The 25968-nt window shown below is 39.1% G+C and overlaps 2 protein-coding genes across 3 annotated transcripts; one reads left to right on the plus strand and one right to left on the minus strand.

Moving 5' to 3' along the window:
* The first annotated feature begins 9984 nt into the window (after positions 1-9984).
* On the plus strand, positions 9985-22555 carry smad3b (SMAD family member 3b). Its single transcript, XM_044357021.1, has 9 exons — positions 9985-10509; positions 16345-16538; positions 16642-16776; positions 17129-17203; positions 17301-17351; positions 18530-18742; positions 18867-19004; positions 19156-19300; positions 20795-22555. The coding sequence occupies exons 1-9, from the start codon at positions 10307-10309 to the stop codon at positions 20916-20918; spliced, it is 1278 nt and encodes a 425-aa protein (XP_044212956.1). The 5' UTR covers positions 9985-10306; the 3' UTR covers positions 20919-22555.
* Positions 22556-22821: 266 nt separating this feature from the next.
* Positions 22822-25901, minus strand: aagab (alpha and gamma adaptin binding protein). Of its 2 annotated transcripts, none has more exons than XM_044356235.1 (10): positions 25760-25901; positions 25105-25295; positions 24929-25025; positions 24738-24827; positions 24535-24618; positions 24347-24426; positions 24160-24256; positions 23895-23999; positions 23693-23742; positions 22822-23408 (listed from the first exon to the last, which is right to left on the minus strand). In XM_044356235.1, exons 1-10 carry the CDS (start codon positions 25863-25865, stop codon positions 23331-23333), a joined length of 978 nt encoding a protein of 325 aa, XP_044212170.1. In that variant the 5' UTR covers positions 25866-25901; the 3' UTR covers positions 22822-23330. The 2 variants fall into 2 exon arrangements, with proteins under 2 accessions (XP_044212170.1, XP_044212171.1); XM_044356236.1 differs by having other exon boundaries at positions 25600-25785.
* Between the last annotated feature and the right edge of the window lie 67 nt (positions 25902-25968).

Raw genomic sequence — 25968 nt, forward strand, 5'->3', positions numbered from 1 at the left:
GCAGATTTCATCCACATTAAATACTGTAGAAGTATGCGTCCTCTCTCATTGTATATGTGTACATATTATATTCATATATTTATATAAATCATGGTATAAATGTTCTGAAAAATGAATCAAAAATCAGTTCGAAAATATTTAATGGTGTAGCTGACAAATTTAAACTGACTCATAGTAAATATTGTCATTTGTCCTGACACTAAAGATAGTTTTCCTATTTTGTTTCCCCTTAAGTAGCTTTATATTTGTTAAAACCATCTTATTCTACACTGTCTGACAGTATGCTGTATATTCTGTATCAGCTCATCCATCATATAACTTCTTCATTCAGACCCAGACTCCATGTTTTTTTTTTATTCTCAATGTCCTATGAATCACTTTATACACATTTTTATATTATTTATTTATTTATTCATTTACATACTAATTCTGTTTCTTGGTGCTTAAGAAACAGATTTGTGCATTTTGTTGCTAAGTAATGTTTTTGTCCTCCGCCGTAGTAAGAAAAGCACATTTGTTGCAACTGTGTTTTATAGCAGTCACACGCTCCTTTGTGTCTGAGGGGATAGACGGAGACCAGAGGAGGGCTGCTGGACGGGTCTGGTCTCCTGTGTTTGGGGATGCGCCAGTCTGCCTGCACTCAGGAGAGCATAGTAACTTTTGTGAGTGAGTTATTCCAGCTGAGGCTCCTTTGTAGCCTGCTGCGGCTGTTTTTGATTTCACAGTTCATCCCCCTCCTCTCTCCCAGCCAGCATCTCAGAATCCCCCCTTCCCCTCCATCACCACCCCTATACTACACACTGATATTCACTCACATTTACTCTCACATGTTAAAATAGTGACACGCACCACAACAGGTGTTTACACTCGCTTGTCTGTCCACACAGGTTTCAGGGTGATTTATGAGGGACAAGAGGAAATTAAGCATGAAGGATTACACTATGTTTAAGACACCGGCAAGACTTGCAGAGTGTGTGTGGTTTCCTTTATAAGAGGCTGATGATCTGCAAATGTGACTGCTCTTTCAGATTCGGCCTTAACAGTTATGGAGCATATTTATATACACAAACGCACACTTTTATGAAAAGAAGCACATTTTCTCCAAGGCGTTTACAATGTTCAGACTCTAATTGTGAGGGGGTGTTTTAATTTAGCTAGGGAAAAACAGATTTAGGATATTTCTAATGAGTTAAAAGAAGATGTGGAAGATGAATGTATGATTTTCTACACTTATATTTTTCATCCCTTGTCATCAGGAGAAAAAAAAGATGTAGCTATTGTGTTAAACTTGGAGGAGTCTGATAATGTGTTTTCTGAATATATGAAATATATACTGTCTGAACTTGAGACAAATGATTTGTCCAAGAGGAACAAATAATCCTTCCATCTTTTAAATTGAGAGGCCTAGAGTGCAGTCTCTCAAGAAGCAAATAACAGCTACATGCTCTAAAATGTTTCCTTTTATCCTCCCTCCCCTTTGGCCTGCTCCCACTCTGCTTTCTAGTCCATCTTTCCCTGCTATATCTCCTTCTCTTCCTTCTCACCCACCCCTGATTTTTTTTTTTTTTATCACTCCCTCTCTCTTCTCTGAATGAGCTGCCCTCAGATTACTGGGGCTTGTGGAGGTCTATCAGAAACATGTGTGGAGGGTTGGAGGCGGCTGATGGGAAGTCCTTCGTCAAGCGGCTCACCCTCATTTCTCCCAGAGAGCCCGAGCCAGTGGGGAAGAAAAACTCTTAGCGAGTTCAAAGACAGAAACTTATTGGCTTTTTACAGGATATTATTTTCCACTGAATGGATAAACAGGAAAAAACTTCTCACCCTAAACCACTCTCTGTAAAATACAGGAGCCACTTGGAAAACTGGATCGTTCAGTCATCACTGCTCCAGCTTTCAGCTTGTGCTTCTCCTGCCTTCTGTCTCTGTCTCACTATCCCCTGTACATTTTTGTCTTCATATAATGACATGAAAGACATGACATGTTGGGATCTTGGAACATCCAAAATGATAATGGATGATCACCCTGAGCTGCATTTGCAAATGAAATATAAAGAATGCAATTTAAACTCAGGCAGTGTGGACTATTTGGCTCTCTGCACATGTCTAATCATAATTATGTTAATATGTGACAACAGTAGAGGCAGCCATTGAGAGAAATTACACTTTCAATTCACCTTTTTGGAGAGCATTCAAACAAATGTTATACTGCCACCTTGTGGACTCTGAGTGTATCGTCTGAGTGGACATACACTTGCAATAATCCTCTCAAAATTAATATTTTGTTGTGTTGTGTGTCTGTGTATGTTTTCTTTATTTCCATGTGTTTGAGCACACAGTCTACAACATGGGTGAGGTGGCAGAGTTTATCATGCATTTAAATCTGGTGTAGCAGAAGTGATTGAAGGCTTCTTGTCACTACATTGTTTTCAGACTCTTTCTGCAAGTCAGCTGTTAAAGCATTTCACATGAAAAATGTATCAGTATAACTGTACAATGCAAACAATGGCGATGATATATCAAGTGCCTCTGAGGCGTAAATGCATCCAAGTCTTGCTGCTTATTAAGACATGATCACTGCAGAGGAATGCTGCTGAAACAAGAAAATGTCTTCTCGGTCTTTCTTTTAGCTACCGAGCAGAGTCTGAGCCTGAGAATGGGCTAGAAAGGGAATGGAAAAATCCACGGCATTTAGGTAAAGCCATGTCATAAAGGCAACACTAATGAGCCGGAGGTTTTAAGAGAGGGAGGAGGAGGAGGAGGAGGAGGAGGAGGAGGAGGAGGGGGGAAGGAAATGGTTTACATATGGATTTGAAAGAGCACAGGCATCACAGCTATGTTGTGTATTTAATGAAGCAAAGTAATCCTGGTCCACATGTCTCTCCAGTGTTCCTGCTGCTGCTCTACCACTCCTCTTTCACACTCACTTCTGTTTTATGTAAATCTTATGTTATTTACTCAAGAAACAGTTTGATACACATTCATTTTATCTAAATTATATATTAAATATTCTTTTGAGCCCCCTGGCAGCACACTGGGCCCCTGTACCAACAATTTGACTGTGTTCTACAGCAATGTCTCACTTCTCTGAGGCTCCCAGAACTACAAATGAATAATTTTAGATATTTTTGGTGTCTAAACTGCTGCTTAACCATAGCAAACACATGGATTGACTAGAGGCTACGTGCCAATGCATAATAGATAAATGTAGACTATTGCTGAGGACCACAACAAGCCTGATTGCTTTCTTTTCCTCAAGCCACATTGAATCATCTTCTAAGCCACATTAAACTCCATTTCCATCATTACAAAGGTAATGAGATTGTAGTTTTAATGAGCGACGGGTGGTATCTGGAAGATGACAAAATATTTATGTATTATAGGTGGTTCAGGCTAATTCAGCTGCTTCATCTACAAATGAAATATTGCAAACTAAACAATAAAATAAAATATAAATGGTATGGAAATCAATATCATAATAAATTGCTTTGCATATCTTGAAACCTGTGCTAAGAATGAAGTGGGAATTAGATTCTCCTACAACAAATTCATTACATTAAAAGGACATTACCAGTGGTTTTGAATGTTTTAGCCTATTTAAGTTTTTTTTTCTTCCGCAATTCTAGGCAACCCTTGTTTTCCATTCATTTTTGTACGGTATAAAATGCATTAGTTGACTCTTGTAACTAATCTATCGCAGTTAAAATCAAGTATGATTTACTGTTTGTGAAATTTAAGTTACATTTTAGTTTCAAGGTAATGCAGTGCAGTATTTTCAAATGAATTGGCACTTAACTGAAGGCAGACTCAACGTTTAGTGTGATATGTTGCAAATACTGAATCAAGAAAAATAAAGTCTGCTGACAGATTTTCTTACTGTAAGGACTTGAATGAAAAGCAATAGCTGCCTGGAACTGCAGGAAACATAGATACAGATATCTAACACTGTACAATATGGATTTGAAAATTATGAGCAAATGCGTCAGTTATACTTGATTTGTAGAACAGCTAAAACTCATAAATCCATTAGGTAATTAAGGCTTATTGTGACTGTAACATATGAAACCAAAAACAATAAAAGTAGAGATCCATAAACACAAAAGGCGCCACCAGCGCTTAAAGAGTTCATGATACACAGCTCATATATTCAGTTTCTTGCTGAAAAACAATTTGACAGGAGTTAAGTTGGACTGTATTTAGTCAAATTATATACAAGCCAAGAACATGCAGACCAAACCTTCCTATTGGTGCTGGGAAAGATTTGATTTCATTGCAATATAAATCAATCTTTAAAAAAATCGTCACACAAGTTATTTCAAATCAGTTCTCCACAGTAAATTGGCAATATCTTGAAAATGTCTTGAAACTATTCTGTACACCCAAACAGGGGGAAAGGACATGCACTTCCCCCCGTCAGGAATCTGATTAAGTGACTTAAGTGTTGTTTATGCATCCTAAAAGTTTAATGGAAGCCCCTTAGAGTTGCTGACATTCTTCACTTCAACCACCGAATTAAAACAGCAGAGGTGATGTGGTTGTGTGTGGGAGTTTTTTAAAGACACTGTTTTATGTGACACATAATTAAGGCAGTTTGGTCCTGATCTGGCTTCCCCCCTTCAGATTTAATCCCCTTTTATCCCGCACATCTGTGGCCCCAGTGTGGATCCATTTTAGAGCCCAAAACACACATTCAGCAAAGGAAGTGAAGATGGTGAACACTGCGTCAGTTACGGCCTTGATGTCATATTACTTTTAAAATTTCTTGTTCTTTCTCAAAGCACAATGGCTGCACATGAATGACACATCTGATCCACTCATGAATACATTATAGGCAGTGCGACTGTCTCTGTCCTTGCTGCGTCACACTTATCAAGGCTCAGTGTTCCAGGCCTGCAGGTACACTGTCATGCACTGATGTTATTAACCCTCGGTGGACAGGATAGTGGGAGACAGATGATGACAAACAAGGTTTACCACAAACAGAGTGGAGACAGGAGTCTCAGAACTGAAGGAGACAGGAGTGGTCTCTCTTGTCATCGTCCAACCCTGAGGAACGTGTTTATTTACTTTGCTGAAACATGGCCTCCAGGAGCTGATGCAGGTCATTCAGCTCATAATTGACTGCCTGAAGGTTGGTTGGCACCAGCTCGTTGGGAACACTCAGTCAAAATAACATAAATATCAGTTGGAGAAGCAAAATGCATCTATCTCTGCAAGGCTACTATATATTAAATATATTTTTAATTATTTGCTAACAATTTTTACACAAATAACACAAAAAAAGCAAAAGGCACTTCCCTTATGATCAGAAAAATCTGTCTTAATATTATATTACATTGCTTGGAAGATCAGAAAGCCATAAAAGAGAATGCAATATCATCATTGAATATCACTTAATTAATCAATATTAGCCATGTCTTAAAGAACTATCACACCCTAGTGTACACCTGGAAAATAAATAATTATAAAGAATACAATAATTTAGATACACATACCAACCAAAACCCATTTTAAGGATACAGTACGAGAGATCCAAAAGTTTACAATTGCTCTAATACTAATACTAATGAGAACACATTATAGGGAAACACCAAAAATAGTGATGAGTCCAATAAGAGCCTCCACTGCCTGCAGCTCTCTGAAATAAGCAAGTTTTAATGTTCAAGAGTAATGCTTAATTATCCATACATGGCCATTTACAAGCATATTGCCACAGGGCTCCAGCTCCACAACAGTACCCAATCTAATAGAAGATAGCATTATTGCGTGCAGTCAGAATTATTCACTGCATTACCCACGATTCATAGCACGTATTAACACAAGCAATTTCATGCATATGGATACAGTGGGTCTTAGCAGGGGAGCTCCTGATTGCTCTGAAACTAATTTCACAATCATTAGTTTTGGTGGTGATGTGAGTGACAGAGTGTATTTACCAGATTTCAGAAAATGACAAGTTCAAGAAGCTTTACAAAAGTTCTAAAGATGAAAAAGTCGGTTTTATAAAGGGAAACGGTACGATGACTGTGGTGTTAAGAGATTAAGACTCCCAGTGTCTCCTCATAAGATATTGTAGGTATATTTACAATAGTCACAGAGGGAGAGGTCCTTGGTAAATACAGGGCCAAGTGCTTGAGGTGCAGGACAAACACGAAGCCATTTTGCCTGGAGGTGAAGTTAATGAATCATGGCCAAGTGCTGCACTCTATCCATATGTAAGATGAGGAGATATTTTGCAAAGCCTCTGAATCAACTTAATGCTGTTATGGGCCATTGTTCACAATAAACATGTAAATTGTGTTTATGGAATAGCATATAAATCAATGGCACTGATTCACAAATAAATTATAATCACAGTGAGTGCTAACCAAAAATGGGATGCCCTGTTGTACATAAATCCAATTATTAATGTTTAATAGGCCTTTTTCAGAACGGATGTCTTGACTTGTCACAGAAGGAAAAGCACAGGTGTCACTAATAACATGAAAGATGGTTCTCTATTCAAGTCCCCCAGTAAGCCATGACAGTGAGCCAGCATGTACAATACCAGGGAGCTGAAACTGAAGCAGCTAAATGGAATTCAGCCATCATTAATTTTATTTCAACACCAGTGCTTTTCCTACTGTGACATGTCAAAATGTCTTTTCCTTTAGATATTGATGATTGGCAAAATTTTAAATATCTACATGATAAAAAGTCCATATAAATCAGCTGAGCTCTCTGTTTTGGTGGATGAAACAAAAACTATTGTAGTAATAGAAAAAGGCCACTAGGTGGTGATACGTTATCTATATTATTGATGCTTGTATTTCAGTTGTGAACGTAACTTGTGAATTTAATGAATTTTGAAATGGATTGATGTGATAAATGTGAACCACTATGCCTCAAATGTGCTTGCAACTTTAGAAAATGTATCTGGATAATATTATAGATAATAATGTAAAATATATACAATACCACACTGCACGACTCTTCTTAGGAACAGAATCAGAATCACATTTATTCGCCAAGTAGCAAGCACAATTAAGTCAGTATGGTCCAGATGTCAACAGAAAGCACAATAGACATGAACATTAAACAATAAACATAAACATAACAGTGTAAGAAAGGGACAGTAAATTATAAAGATTCCGTGTAGTGGGGATGGACTATGTGCTTGCATATTGACATGATAAAATTATGTGTGTGCAAAAAAGCAGAATATAGATAGAAGTATAAATACAAATGCAAATATAGAGTGTGAATAAGCTATGTGTGTGTATTAACAATACATACGTACAGCTAAAAATAGAAAAATATATACACCTACACAATGCAGAGCAGACAATATATTATATATACAAGACACAGTATACACAATATGAATTTGAATGAGATTGGACACTTCAAGAGTTAATGGTAAGGCAAACTTGGTACCACTTATTAAATGAAGGCTCCCTTTACAAGTGATTGCAATCATATCTAATGGCATTATTAATTGTTAATAGAACATTTACTAATGCTTTTTTCCTTTAGAAGCCAATAATAATAATAAGTTTTAGGTTTCCAGGTTGTGAAAAATCCTTTTGGGTGATGTTGACCCTTTCTATCTAATAATAATCCTGTTGAAAATGTTGGTAATCCATTAATAAATGCTGATGGTCTCTCACTTTCTAATAAGCCATCATGTTGGCAGTTATGTTACTGTTACATTGTAAATAAATGGCATTTGCCAAATACATTTTTTACAAACCTAGCAACCCAAAAGTTGTTCTTATCAATGATCTATAATAACTGATATATAAAGCATTCATTAAACATTGATAAAGCCATCAGCTATAACGTAAAACTTCTAAACCCTTTATAAAATGTGCCTTATTAGAGAGTGGTTCTGCAAACTTACATCTTCTTGTCAGAAGACTGAGGAATCACACATTAGGGCACCGGGGAAAAGGAGAAAAGAAATAAACAAGATGGAGAGAAACACAATGAGAGAGAGAGAGATGTGATGGTGTATCACCTCTGTGGGTCTGAAGCCAGATGAAGAGGATTTGAGGGTGCTTTAGTTCAGGCCAGAGGGAGGGAGGTCACTACTGTCCCAGATTTGGAGGTGCCACTGTCTGGGGAGAGATTGATGGCTGCAAGCAACAGATAACAGCTTGCAGTGTGAAGGGAGATTTAAAAAGGAGGCAGAGATTGTAGGGAGGACTGGACCCCACCCGTTTGGGGCTGTGCAGTCTTTGGCTGAAGAGCCACGTCTGATTCTAACACACTACAATTAGCTGCAGAGACAATTACAGGTTTCTGGAGGGTAAATGTTAGTTATACTCTGATATTTTTTGAAATCTTACAATATACTGGAAGCTATCATTCCTCGCAGAGAATAGTGTTTATAGCAGAATTGTGAGCACAACTGGACAAATAGTTGCTTGGAGAAATGAGAAAGCTTAGAATTCAACAGACTCATTACACTTCAAATGTCACTACAATTTGCCCATATGGACACACAAAAGGCATATTTACTCTAATTGCTCCTCCATCCTTGTCAAAGTATTGTTGTGACAGCAGCCCAGCTGATCAGGCTCCTGCAACACATCCTGCTTGTTTCCCACGTAGCCCATGAGTGGTCTATCACAATGCCATTGTTATCCATCAGATTGTTTGCAGTCATTACTTATTCAGCCAGCCGTCGTGCCTTTTGTCCAAAATCATTCTTCACTCGGTCCCTAAGACCTTCTTCTGCCTGCTGCAGCCCATCTGCCCCCCCACCCACCCCCTTGTCTGACACATACGACACGAACCCCCATTTCTCTCTCACACACAGACACACGCAAAAGCTCTCCACACCAGCTGTCCAGCTCATGTCCCTTGGCAGAGTGCAACATGGAAGCAGTGCTCACCGCTCTGCAGTCTGCTTTGTTTACCAGTAATAATGATATTTTGAGCTTTGATTTTATTTGAATAATGTGACACCGACTGCTGATCTACAATGTGTGGTAGAGGGTCTAACACAGCAGCATTTTAACATTTTATATGTATCAATATGTGTCAACACTATCTTGTCCTGAATACGCAAGCACATTCAGTTGAAACAAACTGTAAGCATTTATCAATGATAATAATAATACTATGAATTGTGCATACTTTTTTGTTGCACACTAACTGACTGTTCTACTGAGAGTCACGAAGTGTCCTTTAATATTATTTTTCATGTGCCACTGCCAGGATAGCTATAATATTTATTTAAGAAGAAGGAAGTAAGAGGCCATGCCAAATACTTGTGTAAAAATAGACTGCAGTCATTGATGGAGGTTATAAATAGAGAGGAGGGAGAGGGGGCTGGTCCTGCACAGAGATATTTATAGTAAAGGCACGCTGCTGTTTACTGGAGGCAGTAGTCAGGGGTTTCGCTTATCAATAACACCATAAAACCAAACCCCACATACCACCTGAATGAACAGTCACCTCCCTCGTCCATTTCTGGAAAGATGCATCTGAGGTGAAATCAAATCACTTTTATGAGGGGATCAAAGGGATTACTCCTGAGGGTCTTCTATTCGTGGACACACTTAAATGTAAAAGTTGGATTACTTTTCAGTGTTCACATATCTCTGATTACAACTTTTTTTTTCTTCCATTTCCTGCCTCTGAAGTTCAGTGTGTGTTGAATAAATGCACACAGCAGGGTTTAAAATAAAATCAGAAATGTCTTGACTCTGACAAACCAGCAGAAATGAAAAGTGAAAGAAGAAAAAACATAAATATGTAAGACATGTCTCAGTTGCTAATAAAATGACCAAACCCCAGTGATGAAAAGGAAGATTATCAGATAGAATACTTTAACAAGATGTATTTTAGTTTTACTGCTTACTTGGATTTAAGTGTCCAACCAGGGACGGGTTTTTTTTTCTAAAGATACACTGTTGACTTATATTGTCCTTGTTAAATAAACGAATAAATGAATGTAGTAGTTGTACTGTAATGTGTGGACAATCAGAATTAAGCTGCACATTTCTTGACACAGATACAGGTGGAGGACAGACCAGCTGACTGAGGAGCAGGAGGAGGGGCGGACCCTGCCGGAGGAGCTGCTCCACTCCGACAGACACACAGTCAACTTGATCGAGGAGAACCTGCGACTCGAGCCGCCGCCGCCACCGCTGAGCCCCCGGCAGTGACCAGCCTTTTCTCTGCCTGGGAGTTCAGCTAGCAAGCTAAATAGCTGACTGGGTTATCGTAAGAGCCAACAGCAAACCGTGCTGTTTGCAATTCCGGACCGCAGAATTAAACCGGAGCACTGTAACCAGCTGTTTTATTGGCGACTTAAAAAATGTCTATATTACCGTTCACTCCTCCAATCGTGAAGAGGCTCCTCGGCTGGAAGAAGGGAGAGCAGAACGGGCAGGAGGAGAAATGGTGCGAGAAGGCTGTCAAAAGTCTTGTGAAGAAGTTGAAAAAGACGGGACAGTTGGACGAGCTGGAAAAAGCCATCACAACACAGAATGTCAACACGAAATGCATAACCATACCCAGGTAAAGACACACAACGGTATCTAGCTGTTAGCCGCTAAGCTAGCGATAGCTAAGTGTAGCTAGCTCGTTAGCTGTCGCCTTGCTAATATCAGCAATCTAATATGTTGTAATTGGGTCACTTTTATTTGTTGATTTAGGTTAAGGTTAAAGGTTAGCGACCACGTTCACCGGTGTGAAGAAAAGAGTTTGATGGCATGCAGTTGGATTGCATGTGGAGTTAGCTTATAGCATCGAAAGTCATTTAAAACAACTTGCACAGTAGAACTAATATTAGCTTTTCAGTGCAAACTTAACCTGATTTTCATAGCACATATTGGCGTTTTTTATCAGTTTGAAACACAGAGACATGGCAAACCATCCTAAAAGTCTATGGATTGAGTGTTATGAATATCAGCTAACGTTATTGTAGCAATTTAAGTCTGTTATATCATGTTGTAAATCATATTGTAACCTGTAAGTACAACTGTAACACTGTGAATGTAAAAGGATCGTGATGTAGAGTAAGAGACTAGTGTTTCTCAAATGTCAAAGCAAGGTTCCCCTGTTAGCTGTGGTACATCTACTGCTGCATAATCAAGTGTGTCCACAGTTCACACGTGCGATGAAGAGGAGAAGGGGCGGTTTGGCGAAGCTGAGGTCTGACTCAGAAAGGATGTTTAGACTGGAGTGTGTGTGTGTTCTCTGGGAAAGTTGGAATAAGTGTTTGGTTTGGGATTCCCCAAATGGGATACCCATCTGTCTGAGACCTGCATAGTGTGTGTGTGTGTGTGTGTGTGTGTGTGTGTGTGTGTGTGTGTGTGTGTGCGTGCGTGTGTGTGCGTGTGTGTGTGTGTGTGTGGTAGATGCAGGTCTGTGCATATATGTGGTATAAGTAAGTGAACATATTGATCAGATGTTTCACATGGTTGGATGTTGAACAAAAATATTGTGCAGATCAATTCGTTTTTTAGGATGTTGTTTGCACCAGTAACATGATAAATGAGACAGTTACCCTTGAATCAGCAATTCCATCTGCTGTCCCGACCAGATGTGAAACTGCAACCTTCCTTAAAATGAATTTTTACCCCAAACTTTAATGTTCAAGTCCCCCCTCCTCTCAAAAATATACTTTTCTTCTTGTTCCAACAGTTAGATGTTTGAGTTTCACTGTGCAGAATAATGCATGTGCAGTGTAGGAGCCATTTATGTTTATTGTTGGCATTTCATATGATTTTGTTTAGATATATTTTGCAGTATTATTTTTGACACTTAGTGGTGGTCATTAGATACACAGGGCTGTATATGTTGGGCCATAGGTGACAGGAAAGAGGCACACAATTCTCACCAGACCAGGAACAGATCAGCACCAGATCAACCACTGACCTACATGCTACAACTTGCAACAACAGAATTGGAAACAAACCGGATACGATTATCTTTGTACAACTGCTTGCTACCTCAATAAACAACAAACTAAATCGCAACTAATGATCAGAAAATCTGTTGTATTGGATCTGTGTAAGATGTCATCCCTACCTGTGTCCTAATGACAACTGGAAAAAAAAGGACATCGGAAAAGTTGAAAAAATTTCCATTACATGCAGAGTTTGACACTACAAGGCTGTTTTCACATTCATCTGCTGGAAGTGGAAAGTTTCTCTGTGCTCATTGTCATGTCACAAATCATGATCATACACCCACCCCTTAAAATCTTTTTTTCAAATAGTTTGGAAACCAGTTGTGGTCCAGTATTCAATATACACAAGTGTGATGTGGAAACTTGAAGCCTCCAGTGCACATACTCTTTTCAGTGAAGGGGGGGTAAAACATGTCAGACACAATTTATTACTCCAAGCAGAGGATTTTTATATGTCCTAATACATGTTGGGGGATTTTTAACTAAATCAGGAAGACTTAAAACAGGCATTACAATGAACAGTAAACTACAAATACTTTGCATCATTTCACAATTACTCTTTCCATTTTTCTCTGATGTATAGAATTTTGGTCTCTCTCCTCTTTGTTGCTACGTGAAATAAAAAAGGTAGGTCCACATCTCTGCCCTGGGAATAGGTGGTGTAGAATGAGCTAGAATACACAGCTCATTACTTTTTTAAATTGTTAAATATCCTGAAAAGTTTCTTTTATCCAAAGGTGATACAACTTAGTAGGGCTGCAACTAATCATCTGTTAATTAATCTGCTAAATATTTTCTTGATTAATAAATCTTTTTGTCAATAAAATGTCCCATAATAGTAAAAATATGTCCATTATGATTTCCAACAACCCAAGGTATTCAAATTGCTTGTTGTATTTGATCATAAGTCAAATACCCTAAACCCAAAGATATTTAATATACTATCAGATATGACAAAGAAGATGTTTTTTTTCTGCTTGAAAAGTGAGTAAAACGATTCACAGATCATCAAAATAGTTGCTGATTAATTTTATGTTGATGGATTAATTGACTAACTGTTGCAGTTCAACAGTTCAGACAGCTTGTAGACTAAATGCTTATAAAACTGGGAGTCCCCTATCATGGTGTGTGTAGCAGTCAGAACATGGGTGGTAACCTACATTAAAAACTTTTTCTCAGTTCTTGGGAAAGTGCTCTGGGCTCTGTGAGGGCGTAGGCCACTGTTTGGATTGTGGTTTAATTTCAATGGGTCCAGAGACTGTAGGTTTACAGAGAAACAGCTGTCTCTATCAGTTGGGGATAAGAGTGATTCAGTTATTCTGTACTACAGCGGGTCTTATTTCTGCGCCTCCTGTAATGTGGCTGAGGGAGAAAGTGGTTGTCAGCTCAGTGTAGGCCTGAGGCCTACAGGAGAACCAACCAACCAAGCAACGGAAAATCATTATGTACTAAAACATCTGCTATGTGTTAATTGAGGGCAGATCAATTTTCTGTCTTATGTAGTATGTTGAGAGACTTTTTAACACTAATGAAATGAATTTGGACTTGTTTGGTGAAAAGTAAATCATGCGTATTTTCACCTAAATATCAGTCATAACAGTGGTGTTTGGGATACTAAAATAGCATGAAATTGTAGTTCTTCAAAGGAAGTGATGTCTTTGGTTGAAATTAAGATACATTACTAAAAAAATTGTTACCATTTTGCATGTGTTTCTTTTTTATTTGCTGAACTGATGTGGTGCTGGAAGTTGAGAGGTGTTGGATTCAACGGTATGCAAAGTGATGTTTGTGGAACCAAACTCTTTTACAGGAAGTGGTTGGGATGCTTGTGAATCCCTGGCTGGCTGCTGTACACTTGACATTTCTTCTGGTGGATCAGACAGTTGGCTCAGTCCAGCTGTGTGTCGGGAATGGTCATCATGTCAGAGTGGCAAATCAGGGTAGACAGGACATAGCCAAGACCAATCTGAGCAGCGGCGGCGAGGCTGACCTTAGCTGTCCCCGCAGACACACCCTCATCCTGCAGGAGATGGAGCTGGAGATTTGAAGAAGTCTGAGGCCGTTTCTTTTGCAGAGGTCCCTGATGTAGTTTAAAAGCTCGTCAGTGGCAAGTTGTCAAAGATGGACAAAAATAATAATAAAAAAAAACAAATGCTCTAGAAATGTTTTACTGAATAGTTGAAGTTTTAGGAAAAAGTGCATTATTGACTAAGAGACAGTGGGTGGTTGTCTGTGGAGTGTGATGGTGCTGACTGTGTGTGTGTGTGTGTGTGTGTGTTTCCGTTTAGCGCCTTTATTTGCCTCAGATAGATTTTTCTTTTAGGGAAAATATGAGACTGACTTGCATTTCGACATCAAGTCCAACCACAGTAATGGGCCAGTCTTAATGACTAACCATGCAGGTGACATCAAATTACAGTGTTTTCACTAAAATAAGTTAGAGTTTCCTTTTCAACTTTCAACCTGTGATTCAGGAAAAACATTGTGGTTCTTTATTCTCTTGCCTTGCAGATAATGAACAGGCAGCAGGACTTTGCTATTGTTGGGACTAAATTCTCTTTTCACCCGAATTAAGATGAAATGGTCGTGGTTTCTTTTTGTAGTCTTTTTGTCCACAAATCTACTTATTTTAGACAGAATATGGTCATTTCTTGTTCACCTTCCTACTTTTTATTATTCCAAATTCACACCAGAGTTCTGCACTAAAATTGTGATTTCAAGTGTGATTGTCTGCAGGCCTAATCTTAATGTTACCTTAATGTTGCTTTGACTCTTCTAGTTTTTGTCGGTTGTTTTATGCAAACATCAACCCAGTTTAAATGTTTAGGATTACTGTAAATTACAATATTTTAGTTTTGTATTGTAAGAAGTTTTCTTGGTCACCATAATACTCGCATCAAGCTAGTTTTGAAAAGTGTTCCTTGAACCCCAGGTTTGACATACTTCATGGGAGGCCAAACCGCAGTTAAAGAATGAGAACCATATGTTTCTTGTCTGACAGCTCAACAATGAGCTGACTGTTGTTGAATTCAGCTGGAAAAGAGCCATCAACACACTGGGCTTTATATGAAGGGAGAGATCAAGGATCTGGTACAGTCCTTAACCTCACAAGTACATACAGGAAATCTGTTGACATTCGTTTTCACTGCTTTTTGTACATAGGTTCAACAGCTCTTTCTCTACACAGTCATGGCAATTTTAAATACTTCACAGTATGTCAAACACACTTTGGCCATTTTTGATTCACGGTAGAACACATTTACATTTGACCAACACTAATTTGTCCTATATTTGACCTTTTTATTTGGCATCTGCTGTTTTAGGATGGTTCACACAGCTGATGTTGTCTTGACAAGGGAAACCATAAAATACTCTCTTTCATACTTATTATTAATATAGTAAATTAAAAAGCAAACATTGCTTAAACAGTATCAGAATTTTTTGCCAGTGACAGCCGTAGCCAGAGGCATTATATTTTCAGGTTGTCCATTTGTGCGTCTGTCCCATCTATGCGTCCGTCCCATTCTCATGAATGTTATATCTTGGGAGCACCATGAAGGAATTTCTTCAAATTTGGCACAAACGTCCACTTGGACTCAAGGATGAACTGATGGTGGCCAAAGGTCATCACAAAACACGTTTCTGGCCATAACTCAAAAATGTATACACTAATTGTGACAAAGTTTCACACAAATGTCTAATAGGATAAAATAATGAAGTGATGATATTTTATATCCAAAAAGTCAAAGGTCAACTTCACCATGACAGCATAATATTCTGAAAAAACACTTTTCTGGCCGTTATTCAACACCATAACTCAGGAACAGAAGGGGCATTTGTGACCATATTTCACATTTGGTTGGATATTGAATTGGTGACACTAATCTTGGGTGCCCACCTTGAACTTGTGTCGATTGTATAGATCTTCTTTGCTGCCAGGATGAAGATGTGTGTAAATCATCCATGTTTTAGAATTTGTAGCTTTGCAGCAACACCCATATCTGAAGAATCATCTGCTGTCATGGCTAAAACTTTGTGCTCTATCAGAATCAGCTTTGTTGGACAAGCATGTGAACACATATAAGGAAAATACACTTAATACCTTTTTATTAAATTCCTTCAAAGTCTTCACTACCAATATTATACGAGTTTGGACAGACATGAATGTAAACTACTCTGACGTCAGTAAAGTGCTTTGGTGTTCTGCCCATTGGTTAATGCTGAGCTACAGGGTACCATATTGGAGATCATTGATGTATTATTCACATCTGAGAAATCCTCAATGACTTCGGTTTGTCTATATGTAATTTTTCAGAGGCTTAAAAATATCTCATAATTGAAATTACGATTTCAATAGTTATAGCATAGAACAAAGCATCACAAAGTCATTACATTTAATCTGCATACACCATGACAGTATTTTTGTTGGTATCTTTCAGGTCACTAGACGGGCGACTCCAGGTCTCCCACAGAAAAGGTCTTCCTCATGTGATCTACTGCCGCTTGTGGCGCTGGCCAGACCTGCAGTCCCACCATGAGCTGAGGGCTGTCGACCACTGTGAATTTGCCTTCCACACCAAGAAGGATGAGGTGTGCGTTAACCCCTACCACTACCAGAGGGTGGAGACACCAAGTGAGTGCAGTTAATTGCTACATGATCCAAATGACTGTATTTAAAGAAGTGATTTTAGACCGAACTGAGCTGTGCCTTAATGAAAATATCTGTGTGTCTCCAGTTTTGCCTCCTGTCCTAGTACCACGACATACAGATATCCCCGCAGAGTTCCCACCATTGGATGACTATAGCCCATCCATCCCTGAGAACACCAACTTCCCTGCTGGCATTGAGCCCCAGAGTAACTATATACCTGGTGAGAAAAACTGTACCACTAATTGTAAACACAGAAAGGAAATTCTGTAAATTATTTTTCTCATGGTTGATTATTCAGTGTATCTCATTTGAAGAGACCTGTCCTTAAATTCTTGTATCCTTGCATGCAGTGTTTTCAATTAATAATGGGTAAACGGTGAAGATTTTACAATGCATACAGAGGGAACAGTAAAATAAATGAGAGCTTTACTGTAAACAGAAAACACTTTCTTGGTAAAAATCTACAATAAATGCTGGGAAGCATTTCTAAAGTCACAAAAAACGTAATTCAGCACTTGTAAAACATGAGAAGAAAGGTTTGTGTTATATCTTCACCTGTTTGTGTTCTACAGAAACTCCCCCACCAGGGTATCTGAGTGAGGATGGTGAGACAAACGATCACCAGCTCAACCACAGCATGGACACAGGTGAGTCACGTGAACGTACACACAACTGAAGCTCATACTGCTCTAATTATGCCTTATCTGGATTATGACCCAGTCCACTATTACTGCTCCATTTCAGGTTCGCCCAGCTTGTCGCCCAATCCTGTGTCACCAGCAAACAGTAATCTTGGTAAGCAAAACCTAAGAGGTCAGCTTTGCTTTCACAGCATATCATTCATTATGTGCACTCAAATGGTTGGTGGCCATGACGCATCAGAGATAATCCTGCTCATAGCTTGGCCAAGATAACATATGATTATATTTAAAATATCAGTTATTCATTTATTTATATTACAAATTTTGGATCTTGGACTTTTTCTGTTCACAACATTAGCTGATTTGGACGTTCAGATTTTTGCATCTATCAAGCAAGCTTAGGTTATTGATCTCATTTTGTATCAGTGACACAAAGTAAGCAACGCAAAATTTAAGCTTTTTAGTTAAAACGTTAAAGCCAAAATTAGTAGCATTACCTACAATTTCATGCAATTGTATTTATTTAGAACTGCACTTAACCTGAATCATCCTGCAACAATGGACCCCCCCTCCCTATCCTCATTGACTGTCCTCAATGACTGTGCCATAGAGTAGGTAACTGATGTCTCCACAGAAGAATCAGCCTTACTAGGTGAGATTAAATCTGCAGAATCCTATTAGACATGTTCTCTGCTTAACTCACCTCTTCTGACGTTTTTAATAGACATCACAACTCACCATTGTATCTTTTTTACTGTCAAAAGGGGAAAATATTGCCTCTTAGTGATGGTGCTGCTCATATAAAGTCAACAAAAACGCTATGATGAGAATATCATTATGGGTGATATAAGAGTGAGGTGTGTATGTGAAAGAGAGACAGATAAGCAGGATACAGGAGCAGTGGACTACATCTGGGAGGCTCAGCCTCAGGCCAGTAACAGAGTAAGTATGGTATGAATGGAGCCTTTGTCTATGTTCTGTCCTCATCTGTGGCAAGGCCTGCTACAGACAGCTCAAGGTAATGCAATAATAATAATATCCGGTTGCCAGGTTATTCTATCTATGTGAAAAGCCAGCAGGAGGTCGTTGTTAAAAAAAATAAATAAGTACGTCATGTCTTGGCCATTACTGGCTGGGGCCATGAAGGTCATGGGAAGGAGCTATTGAAGAGAAATCAAAGGGAAGTCGTGTCAGCAGTGTGCATCTTCACAATCAAATGGTTGTTTGACCACAGACCAACTTACCTGTTCCCATGAACTTCTGAAATCTTTTTTCACAGACCTAACTGTGAACCGTCTCTTCATCTAACCTTTCACCCCCCTGCTCACACAGACTTACAACCGGTGACGTACTGCGAGTCTGCCTTCTGGTGCTCCATCTCCTACTACGAGCTTAACCAACGCGTAGGAGAGACCTTCCACGCCTCCCAGCCCTCCCTCACAGTAGACGGATTCACAGACCCTTCCAACTCCGAGCGCTTCTGTCTGGGCTTGTTGTCCAACGTCAACCGCAACTCAGCAGTCGAGCTCACGCGCAGACACATAGGTACGCCTTTTATTTCATCAGGATCTTTTGTAAGCTTTCATCTAATTTGCCTCTTATATTTGCACTTATCATAATCAACCAGTAGCTGTTCACTTAACCACAATCTTCTCTCTTACCTTTTCAGGACGGGGCGTGAGGTTGTACTACATTGGGGGAGAGGTGTTTGCGGAGTGTCTCAGTGACAGTGCCATCTTTGTCCAGAGTCCCAACTGCAACCAGCGCTACGGCTGGCATCCTGCCACTGTCTGCAAAATCCCTCCAGGTCAGCACGAGAGGATACACACAAACACATGAGGCCATCAGAGGCCAAATGACCACAACATAATTTCTCCTAATCTAATAATCCGTTGACATTGACATCTGTTTTTGTTATCAGTGCTAGTAAGCCTAAGAATAAATATTTTGTTTGTCAGGCTGCAACCTAAAGATCTTCAACAACCAGGAGTTTGCTGCCCTGCTTGCCCAGTCAGTCAACCAGGGCTTTGAGGCTGTCTACCAACTCACAAGGATGTGCACCATTCGCATGAGTTTTGTCAAGGGTTGGGGAGCTGAGTACAGGTAAATAGATGTTTTTTTTTATTATTATTTAGCTGCCTAATACTGGTTGAATATGTGTATATTTCCAGAAAGCTTACAGTTAAGGGCTCAAAAATAAAGAATGGTATAAAGTAATGGAACCAGTTTGGTAGTTAGGTCTATATATATGTTCAAATGAAAGTGATAACATCAGTTGTTAGATAAAAATATAATATGCTTACTGGTAGAGGTGCTTAATAAGAGTGATCAATATTTAGTTTTCCAGTGAGGTAACTTCCAATATAATATAAAGACACTTACATTTTTTAATTTACTAGCAAGTCAGTGTCTCTGTTTCTAACTCTGCTTGAGATTTGACCTCCCAAAAAAGTCAAAGTATAGGATTTAATTGGCAGATTCTGCATTCAAAGCTGAGGCCAAAATACTTGAAAGGTAGAATTTAACTGATCCAATAAGTAACTAGAGCCTCCTGCTGTCCTATTGCTTTTTTTCCCCCTTCTCTACTACTTGGATAAACACAGAGTGGATGTTGAGGGAGGCTGTCAGGCCTGAGTAATCCCCAGGGTGTGGGAAGGGGGACAGGGAATTTAAGGGGGTCTGAAGTGGGGGCCCTCTGTGAACCTGCCCTTTCTTGCTCAGGGCTCCTCTCTTGGGAGAAGACGTCACTCTGCAGACACAATAGCACATCCAACCATTTACCTTACCTTTCTCATGGCTGCACCTTATCTTCTCACTTTTATTCTTGTTTTCTTGTTACTTTCATAAAAACCTACAGAGTTAACTTCCATTTAGCTGCTCTTATTTCAGCTTTTCAAGATGAAATATTGCACCTGCCTTAACGCACATGCCATATGCTGTGCTGTCTTTGTCCCAGTCTGTTTAAAGTTATCAGTATACTTGAGTCTGTTGCACTGCACACATGGTTGGGACATAAAGTTTTATGAAGCTGCATGCTGTAAGCTGAAGAAGGAAAAGTGAGAGTGCCTTGATGTTTATGGTCATGATTATTCAATTCAATTTGGAGAGTAGTACAAAAAAGAATGAAGGGGTGCTGTGCACAGACGGTAGCAGACTTGGAGAGGAAAGGAGGATGATGGGGGAGGGTGCGGAGTGTGAGTCGGCAAGAGAGGGTTGAGTAACTGAGGAAGAATGCAGCAGGCATGCAGTGTTGAGGAGGACATGGAGTGGGAGGTGAACGCATTTCAGACACCCTTTGCGGAGGGGGATTCCCACTGGACTGTGAGTGGTCTGGGTTATATTTCTGGCACCAAACACCTTGGAGAAAAACATCTCTGGTAGAAACTTGAATGACTTCAGAAATAGCTTCTAGAGTTGGCTTCAGTGGTTGCTAATTCAACAAAATCAAGAAATAATGAGTAGACCGCATTTTTGCATTGACAGAATAAAAAGTACAATTAAGTTATACAATTACATGTCTGTTGGTTATTTTAATTGTATCATAGGCAGTGCAGTACGTAACTGTATAATGGCCCTCTCCTTCTTTGTACCCTGCAGACGTCAGACAGTGACCAGCACCCCCTGCTGGATAGAGCTGCATCTCAACGGCCCCTTGCAGTGGCTGGACAAGGTCCTCACACAGATGGGCTCTCCCAGCATCCACTGCTCCAGTGTGTCCTAGAAGGAGCAACCCTCCCTTCCCATCTACACACAAACCACATAGGAAAACTTGAGCGTCTCTCAGTGATAATTAGGAAAGAGACGGTACTCATCAAGTCAACAAATCACTCTCCTCCCTCGCTGTCTTAAACATTTCACCTCACATGTATAGCACTTTCCTTAGTATCATTTAGTGTCTCCATTTGACGGTTATTTTAGGACATTTAGTTTCCGACAGACAGCCACAGGGTTTTTTCAGTAGGTTTCAAAATGACTAGCCACATCTTGCCATTTTCTTCATTTTTCATTCAGACTTCATGTCTATGCATAGTGCTGTAATTTGTATTTGATGGGATTGAAATGTTTGTCTCCCAAGTTGGCATTTATGACACAGTTTCGGCTTGGTCATCTTTTACATGTTTCAAAACATTTTTGATTCTATGAATTAGCTAAACCTATGAATACGCTATCATCACTGGTGTTTCAGTGTCCGTTCTTTGTAATCATTTAATTGGGAGGATTTATTTATCAGCTGAACTTGAGAATTAACTGAAAAAATGTCATTCTGAGTAGTGATGAAATAGAAAATATTTAAATATTTTAAGTACAACGTACTTTGCCCATGATTTCTCTATATTAATGAAAGTGTCAATTATCTGATTGATCATTTAATTGGTATTTTATTCTATTTTAAACAAGAAAATAGACATTAGCACCATTGTTTCTTGAAAAGAACCCTTGTATGAAAACTATTTTGCTCAGTGAAAGAGACATTTTATAAGTTATTTTTGCATACTGTCCTGCATGGAAATATATTTTTATTATTGCCTCAATATGATTGTACATAAATATTTATAGCTTGTGATTTCTTGTAGTCATGCATTGCTTGAAACAGTGGACCAGACTGACCTCTGGCGTGAGTAGATTCACAGAAAGACTTTTGCTTTAATGACCCAAAACTTGGGCTGCTTAAGTGCAGACTTTTCTACCCTGGGTCAACTGGTTCTGAAGTGTAACACATAGGATTACTGAACCAGCTATTACTGTTATTTTATAATGGGGGCATATGGTATACAGTATGAGTGATCCTAATGGACTGATTGAATTTTGGTTTTATAACTGTTTGACTTCAGTACATCAGTTGATGGCATGTAGAGTGAAAATAAAAATACAGGTCTTTTCACATATTACCAACTATTAGCCAATAGTACACTATGCTCCTTGTGGGTAAATGATGCACTTCCAATTTAATGTGTTGATCAGTGTAAAGCTTTAGTTCTAGTGGTAATTTGCTTGTCCAATAAATACTGTATATTACATGTACATTGCTACAATATAAGGCATGTGTAATATGCTTGCTGTCCTTGGTCACTGTCTTTGAAGTCGCCATGTTAATAATCCTGCACTTACAGTACACAAGACGAAGAGTCACCATGTAATCTATTTAAAACACAGTGGTAAACTGAAACGCTGTGTACAAAAGTGCATTAGGTAGTTGGTAGACCTGTATCAGTACTTGTGTTCTTGGTATTCTTAGTTGATGGTTTTCCGTTCCAAGTCTTATGTACATGTTTTTTCATGTAGCCTAATATTTCTTCTTAAATGACCATTGTTTTGTTAAATGTGAAAATTTAATAAATTGCAACTGAGTAAAAGAAATTCAAAGTAATTGTTTCCTTTCTAAACAATGTCTTCTTAATCCACAGCATCTAGAATTATAGACATCCTTGTGTGTTAATGCAGTCCAATGTTATGGTCCAGTAACATGCTACCATTGTGAAACCGTATCGGAAGCAATGATTCAACCAAAGGGCAACTTCTAGTTTGTAGTATTGTGATGGTTTTTCTTAATACGAACAACATGAGTACCCATGTAGTGCAATAGTCTTGTGTTCAAAATTAAAAAAAACACACCGACACTTGAGCACAGAAGTTAGACAAAATCACAAGTCTTTATATTGATTTAACAGAATGTGCATTAATTGTCTTACGAGTCTTCTATGGATAAGGCACATTATGTCACTTAAAAATATACGTGACAACAGTACCCAAAGGACAAATGCATAAATCACAATTAATTTTTGTTTTTCCACCTGCAACACCATCACGTGTTGAATTTCATTCAGGGCTTAATGTGTAGTGTGGGACCCAGGTGAGGAGACTGAGGGTCAGGGCCATTCATTGTCTCTCTTCTCTCCCTAATAGGACATCCAACTGCTTCTCACTATACACCAGTATGGCAATAATTTCATTTCATTTCATTTCATTAAAGGAATTAAAAGTTTCTAAACATGACTATGCCTACAGTGCCATCTGTAAGCACCTCCACTTTCCAAGTACGAGAAGCGGGTCAAAGGGCGCTGGATCTTGTGGGAGCCCAAGGAAAGGTAGGAGTATTAGGAGAAAGGATGACTCAAGTCACAGGTAGCCGCTTTTAGCTTTCCTCACCCGATGATAACCCGTCTATCTCATCTTCATCACCACCTATGGCCATCCAAAATGCTTTTGCTACCTGGAAAGCAGATTTAATACAAATAAATACTCAGATTTTGCATGAATGTGTTTAACTAAACTTTTTTTTTACCTACACTGAATTGTAGCCAAACTAGTCATGCTATTGCCCCAACAATGAGATTGTAAGGTAACTAACATTATCAACGTAGGGATTAACTGGTGCTGTTGTGAAGATATTAGAATTCATCCATTTGTGGCACACTTTTCTAAACAATTATTTGGTAGCTTTCTACCCCTGTGATCCAAATACTGAGATTTTCTTGATACAATCAGGGTGCTTACCTTCTCTGCATGAACCTTTCTTTGCTCATGAGGTAATGAAGAAGCTTTATCTGCAAGGTGATAATCAGAGAAAACCAAACACCATAATGACATAAGTTGTACAGAAAATACCAACAATAAGAGTGGAGTGTAAATATACCCAAAACAGTTTTTTTTTTAACGGTCCAACAAAGTTGTGCATTTGTTTTCATATTCTGTTTACCTTTCATCTCTTTTAATTTGGTAAAGAGGCGTTCAAAGTTATCCACATCTGCATCACCAGCTGTGAGATTAGCAAGTTCCTGAATGTCCAAATCCGTCATTGCATCTGAGAGGATCAGCACAAGTGAATGTTGATTAGTTAATGTACTTCCATTTTTATCTCCATTCATCAAGATATCCATGTTTTAGGTAGACATGCTGAATAGTAGGATTTTTTTTGGGAGAAATAATTAGTTCATGTGTTCCATAGAGAGCTGTTCACTTACCAACTACAGTGCTCTCCTGTGTGTCTGAGTTTGTACTACTTTCTGTGTGGTTAGCCTCCTCGTTAACAAGTGCGCCCTCTTCTGGCAAGCTGGAGGACTGCCAAAGAAATAATGATAAAGTAATGATTTAATAAGTAAGAACACAAAGAAAGACAAAAGTAAATGTAAAAACAAAAGTGCCACTGACTGGTGGATCATTACAACTGCATGGGTTGTTGTGTCTCGAGGCCACCAAGCTACTCATCAGACCAAAGCCCTGATTGTGCCCTATCAGGAGACAGATATAAAGTGTCACATGCCATATGTACACAGAGACAAATTTAAAAAGTCAGGGTGATAGCCATATAGATAATTTTACTGGTGAACTCATCTCACCATCCTTCATCTCCACACTGGACCACACATTGGCATTGAGCGCCTGGACAATTCTCTTTACACCTGTGGATTCTGGAAAGTCATCTGATAAAAGGTAAAAAAAGACAGTGTGAATGTGAGTACGCAGATAAGAAATACACAAAGAATGCAAATGTAATTAGTGTTATTGTAATTTCTGCTTTGTCTGCAAAACATATCCTCACCATCCTCGTCTGGCAACTCCTGAGGATTGAGCTCCACCAGCTCAAAGGCATGAGCCAAACACCACTGTTGTGCTTCATGTCTGGCGACCCCTAGAAAACATAACATTTCAGATGCCATAAAATACCCTGATAAACTGTATTCTGGAGTTTCTAGCAAGCACTCAGACACCATACAATGCAGAGGAACTTACCATTTTCACAAACTCTGTCACACACCAGAATGAGCACCTCTGGAGCAATATCTTCAACCACTGATATCCACGGATTTAGCTTCTCCAGCCCATCCTTCTGCAAACACACGCTACATATTATATGTATTACAGGATAAAATGTTCAGATTAAAAAACAAATATATTAATTCACTTACCGTTGTACTGTCAAAATAAGCGATGAAAGCCTGCATGGACTGAGCAATCTCTGATGACATTTGAAAAGTGCTTGGTACAACACATAGCCTGACATCTGCGGTGTAATATTTATTGTTGATGGTCCATGGATACCAAGCTACTGTGTCTTCCCGCTTGGTCGGCTCGGGCAAAGTCTTCGTACCGAGAATCTCTGAGGCAAAAGCACATAAACATTTGTTGTGAGTCACACAAACACACTGAAACATCGCGGTAGTTACTTAGCTTGCTTCGACTACAACCCAGCTACCTGTAGCAATAAGATGAACCTCCTTCGAGAGAATTACCAGCTCCGTTTTTACACCAGCCCATCTAAAGATAAATCACCTAAACAGCTTGACAACCTCAAACAAACGAACTGTTAACCTGTATTAGCTACATACAGGTGCTGCTACCAAACCTTATCTGTTGTGCTAACATTAGCATGTCTATCATATCACGCACATTCCTAAACTCACGTTTTATCAGCTCCTCTTCTTTAAAGCCACTGTCACAGCTAGTAATGAGCACACATGGAATAGTCATCTCTGTATTTTCTTCTGTATCTGACATTTTTACAATATTTTGGGCGAGCTGCTGCTGCTGCTAGCTTGACGTGACGTTCACTACTTTGATCACCTTTCAACTCTGACTGAGCCGACGGTCTCTTCCGGTGCAACGTTACGCAGAAGAAAGTGAAGAAACAGGGCTCACAGATTTTTTTACACCACGCCTTTCGATGCATGTATATGCGTTTGCATTATATAATTTGCTCTCAAATGTAGATACTAAAATGTCATCTCTATTTATGGTAATATTGATATTAAATACGCTTCCTGTACTGAAGC

Source organism: Thunnus albacares, chromosome 7 (assembly GCF_914725855.1).
Source record: "Thunnus albacares chromosome 7, fThuAlb1.1, whole genome shotgun sequence".
Lineage (NCBI taxonomy): Eukaryota > Metazoa > Chordata > Actinopteri > Scombriformes > Scombridae > Thunnus > Thunnus albacares.

Bases quoted from the DNA above. Each gene is read 5' to 3' on its own strand.
- smad3b (XM_044357021.1), top strand. From the start codon at position 10,307: ATGTCTATATTACCGTTCACTCCTCCAATCGTGAAGAGGCTCCTCGGC. The intron at 10,510-16,344 runs GTAAAGACACAC...GGTATCTTTCAG, and splicing joins AAATGCATAACCATACCCAG to GTCACTAGACGGGCGACTCC. The intron at 19,005-19,155 runs GTCAGCACGAGA...TTTGTTTGTCAG, and splicing joins TGTCTGCAAAATCCCTCCAG to GCTGCAACCTAAAGATCTTC.
- aagab (XM_044356235.1), bottom strand. From the start codon at position 25,865: ATGCATCGAAAGGCGTGGTGTAAAAAAATCTGTGAGCCCTGTTTCTTC. The intron at 24,000-24,159 runs GTAAGTGAACAG...TGATCCTCTCAG, and splicing joins ACAGGAGAGCACTGTAGTTG to ATGCAATGACGGATTTGGAC. The intron at 23,409-23,692 runs GTAAGCACCCTG...TCTGCTTTCCAG, and splicing joins GAAAGGTTCATGCAGAGAAG to GTAGCAAAAGCATTTTGGAT.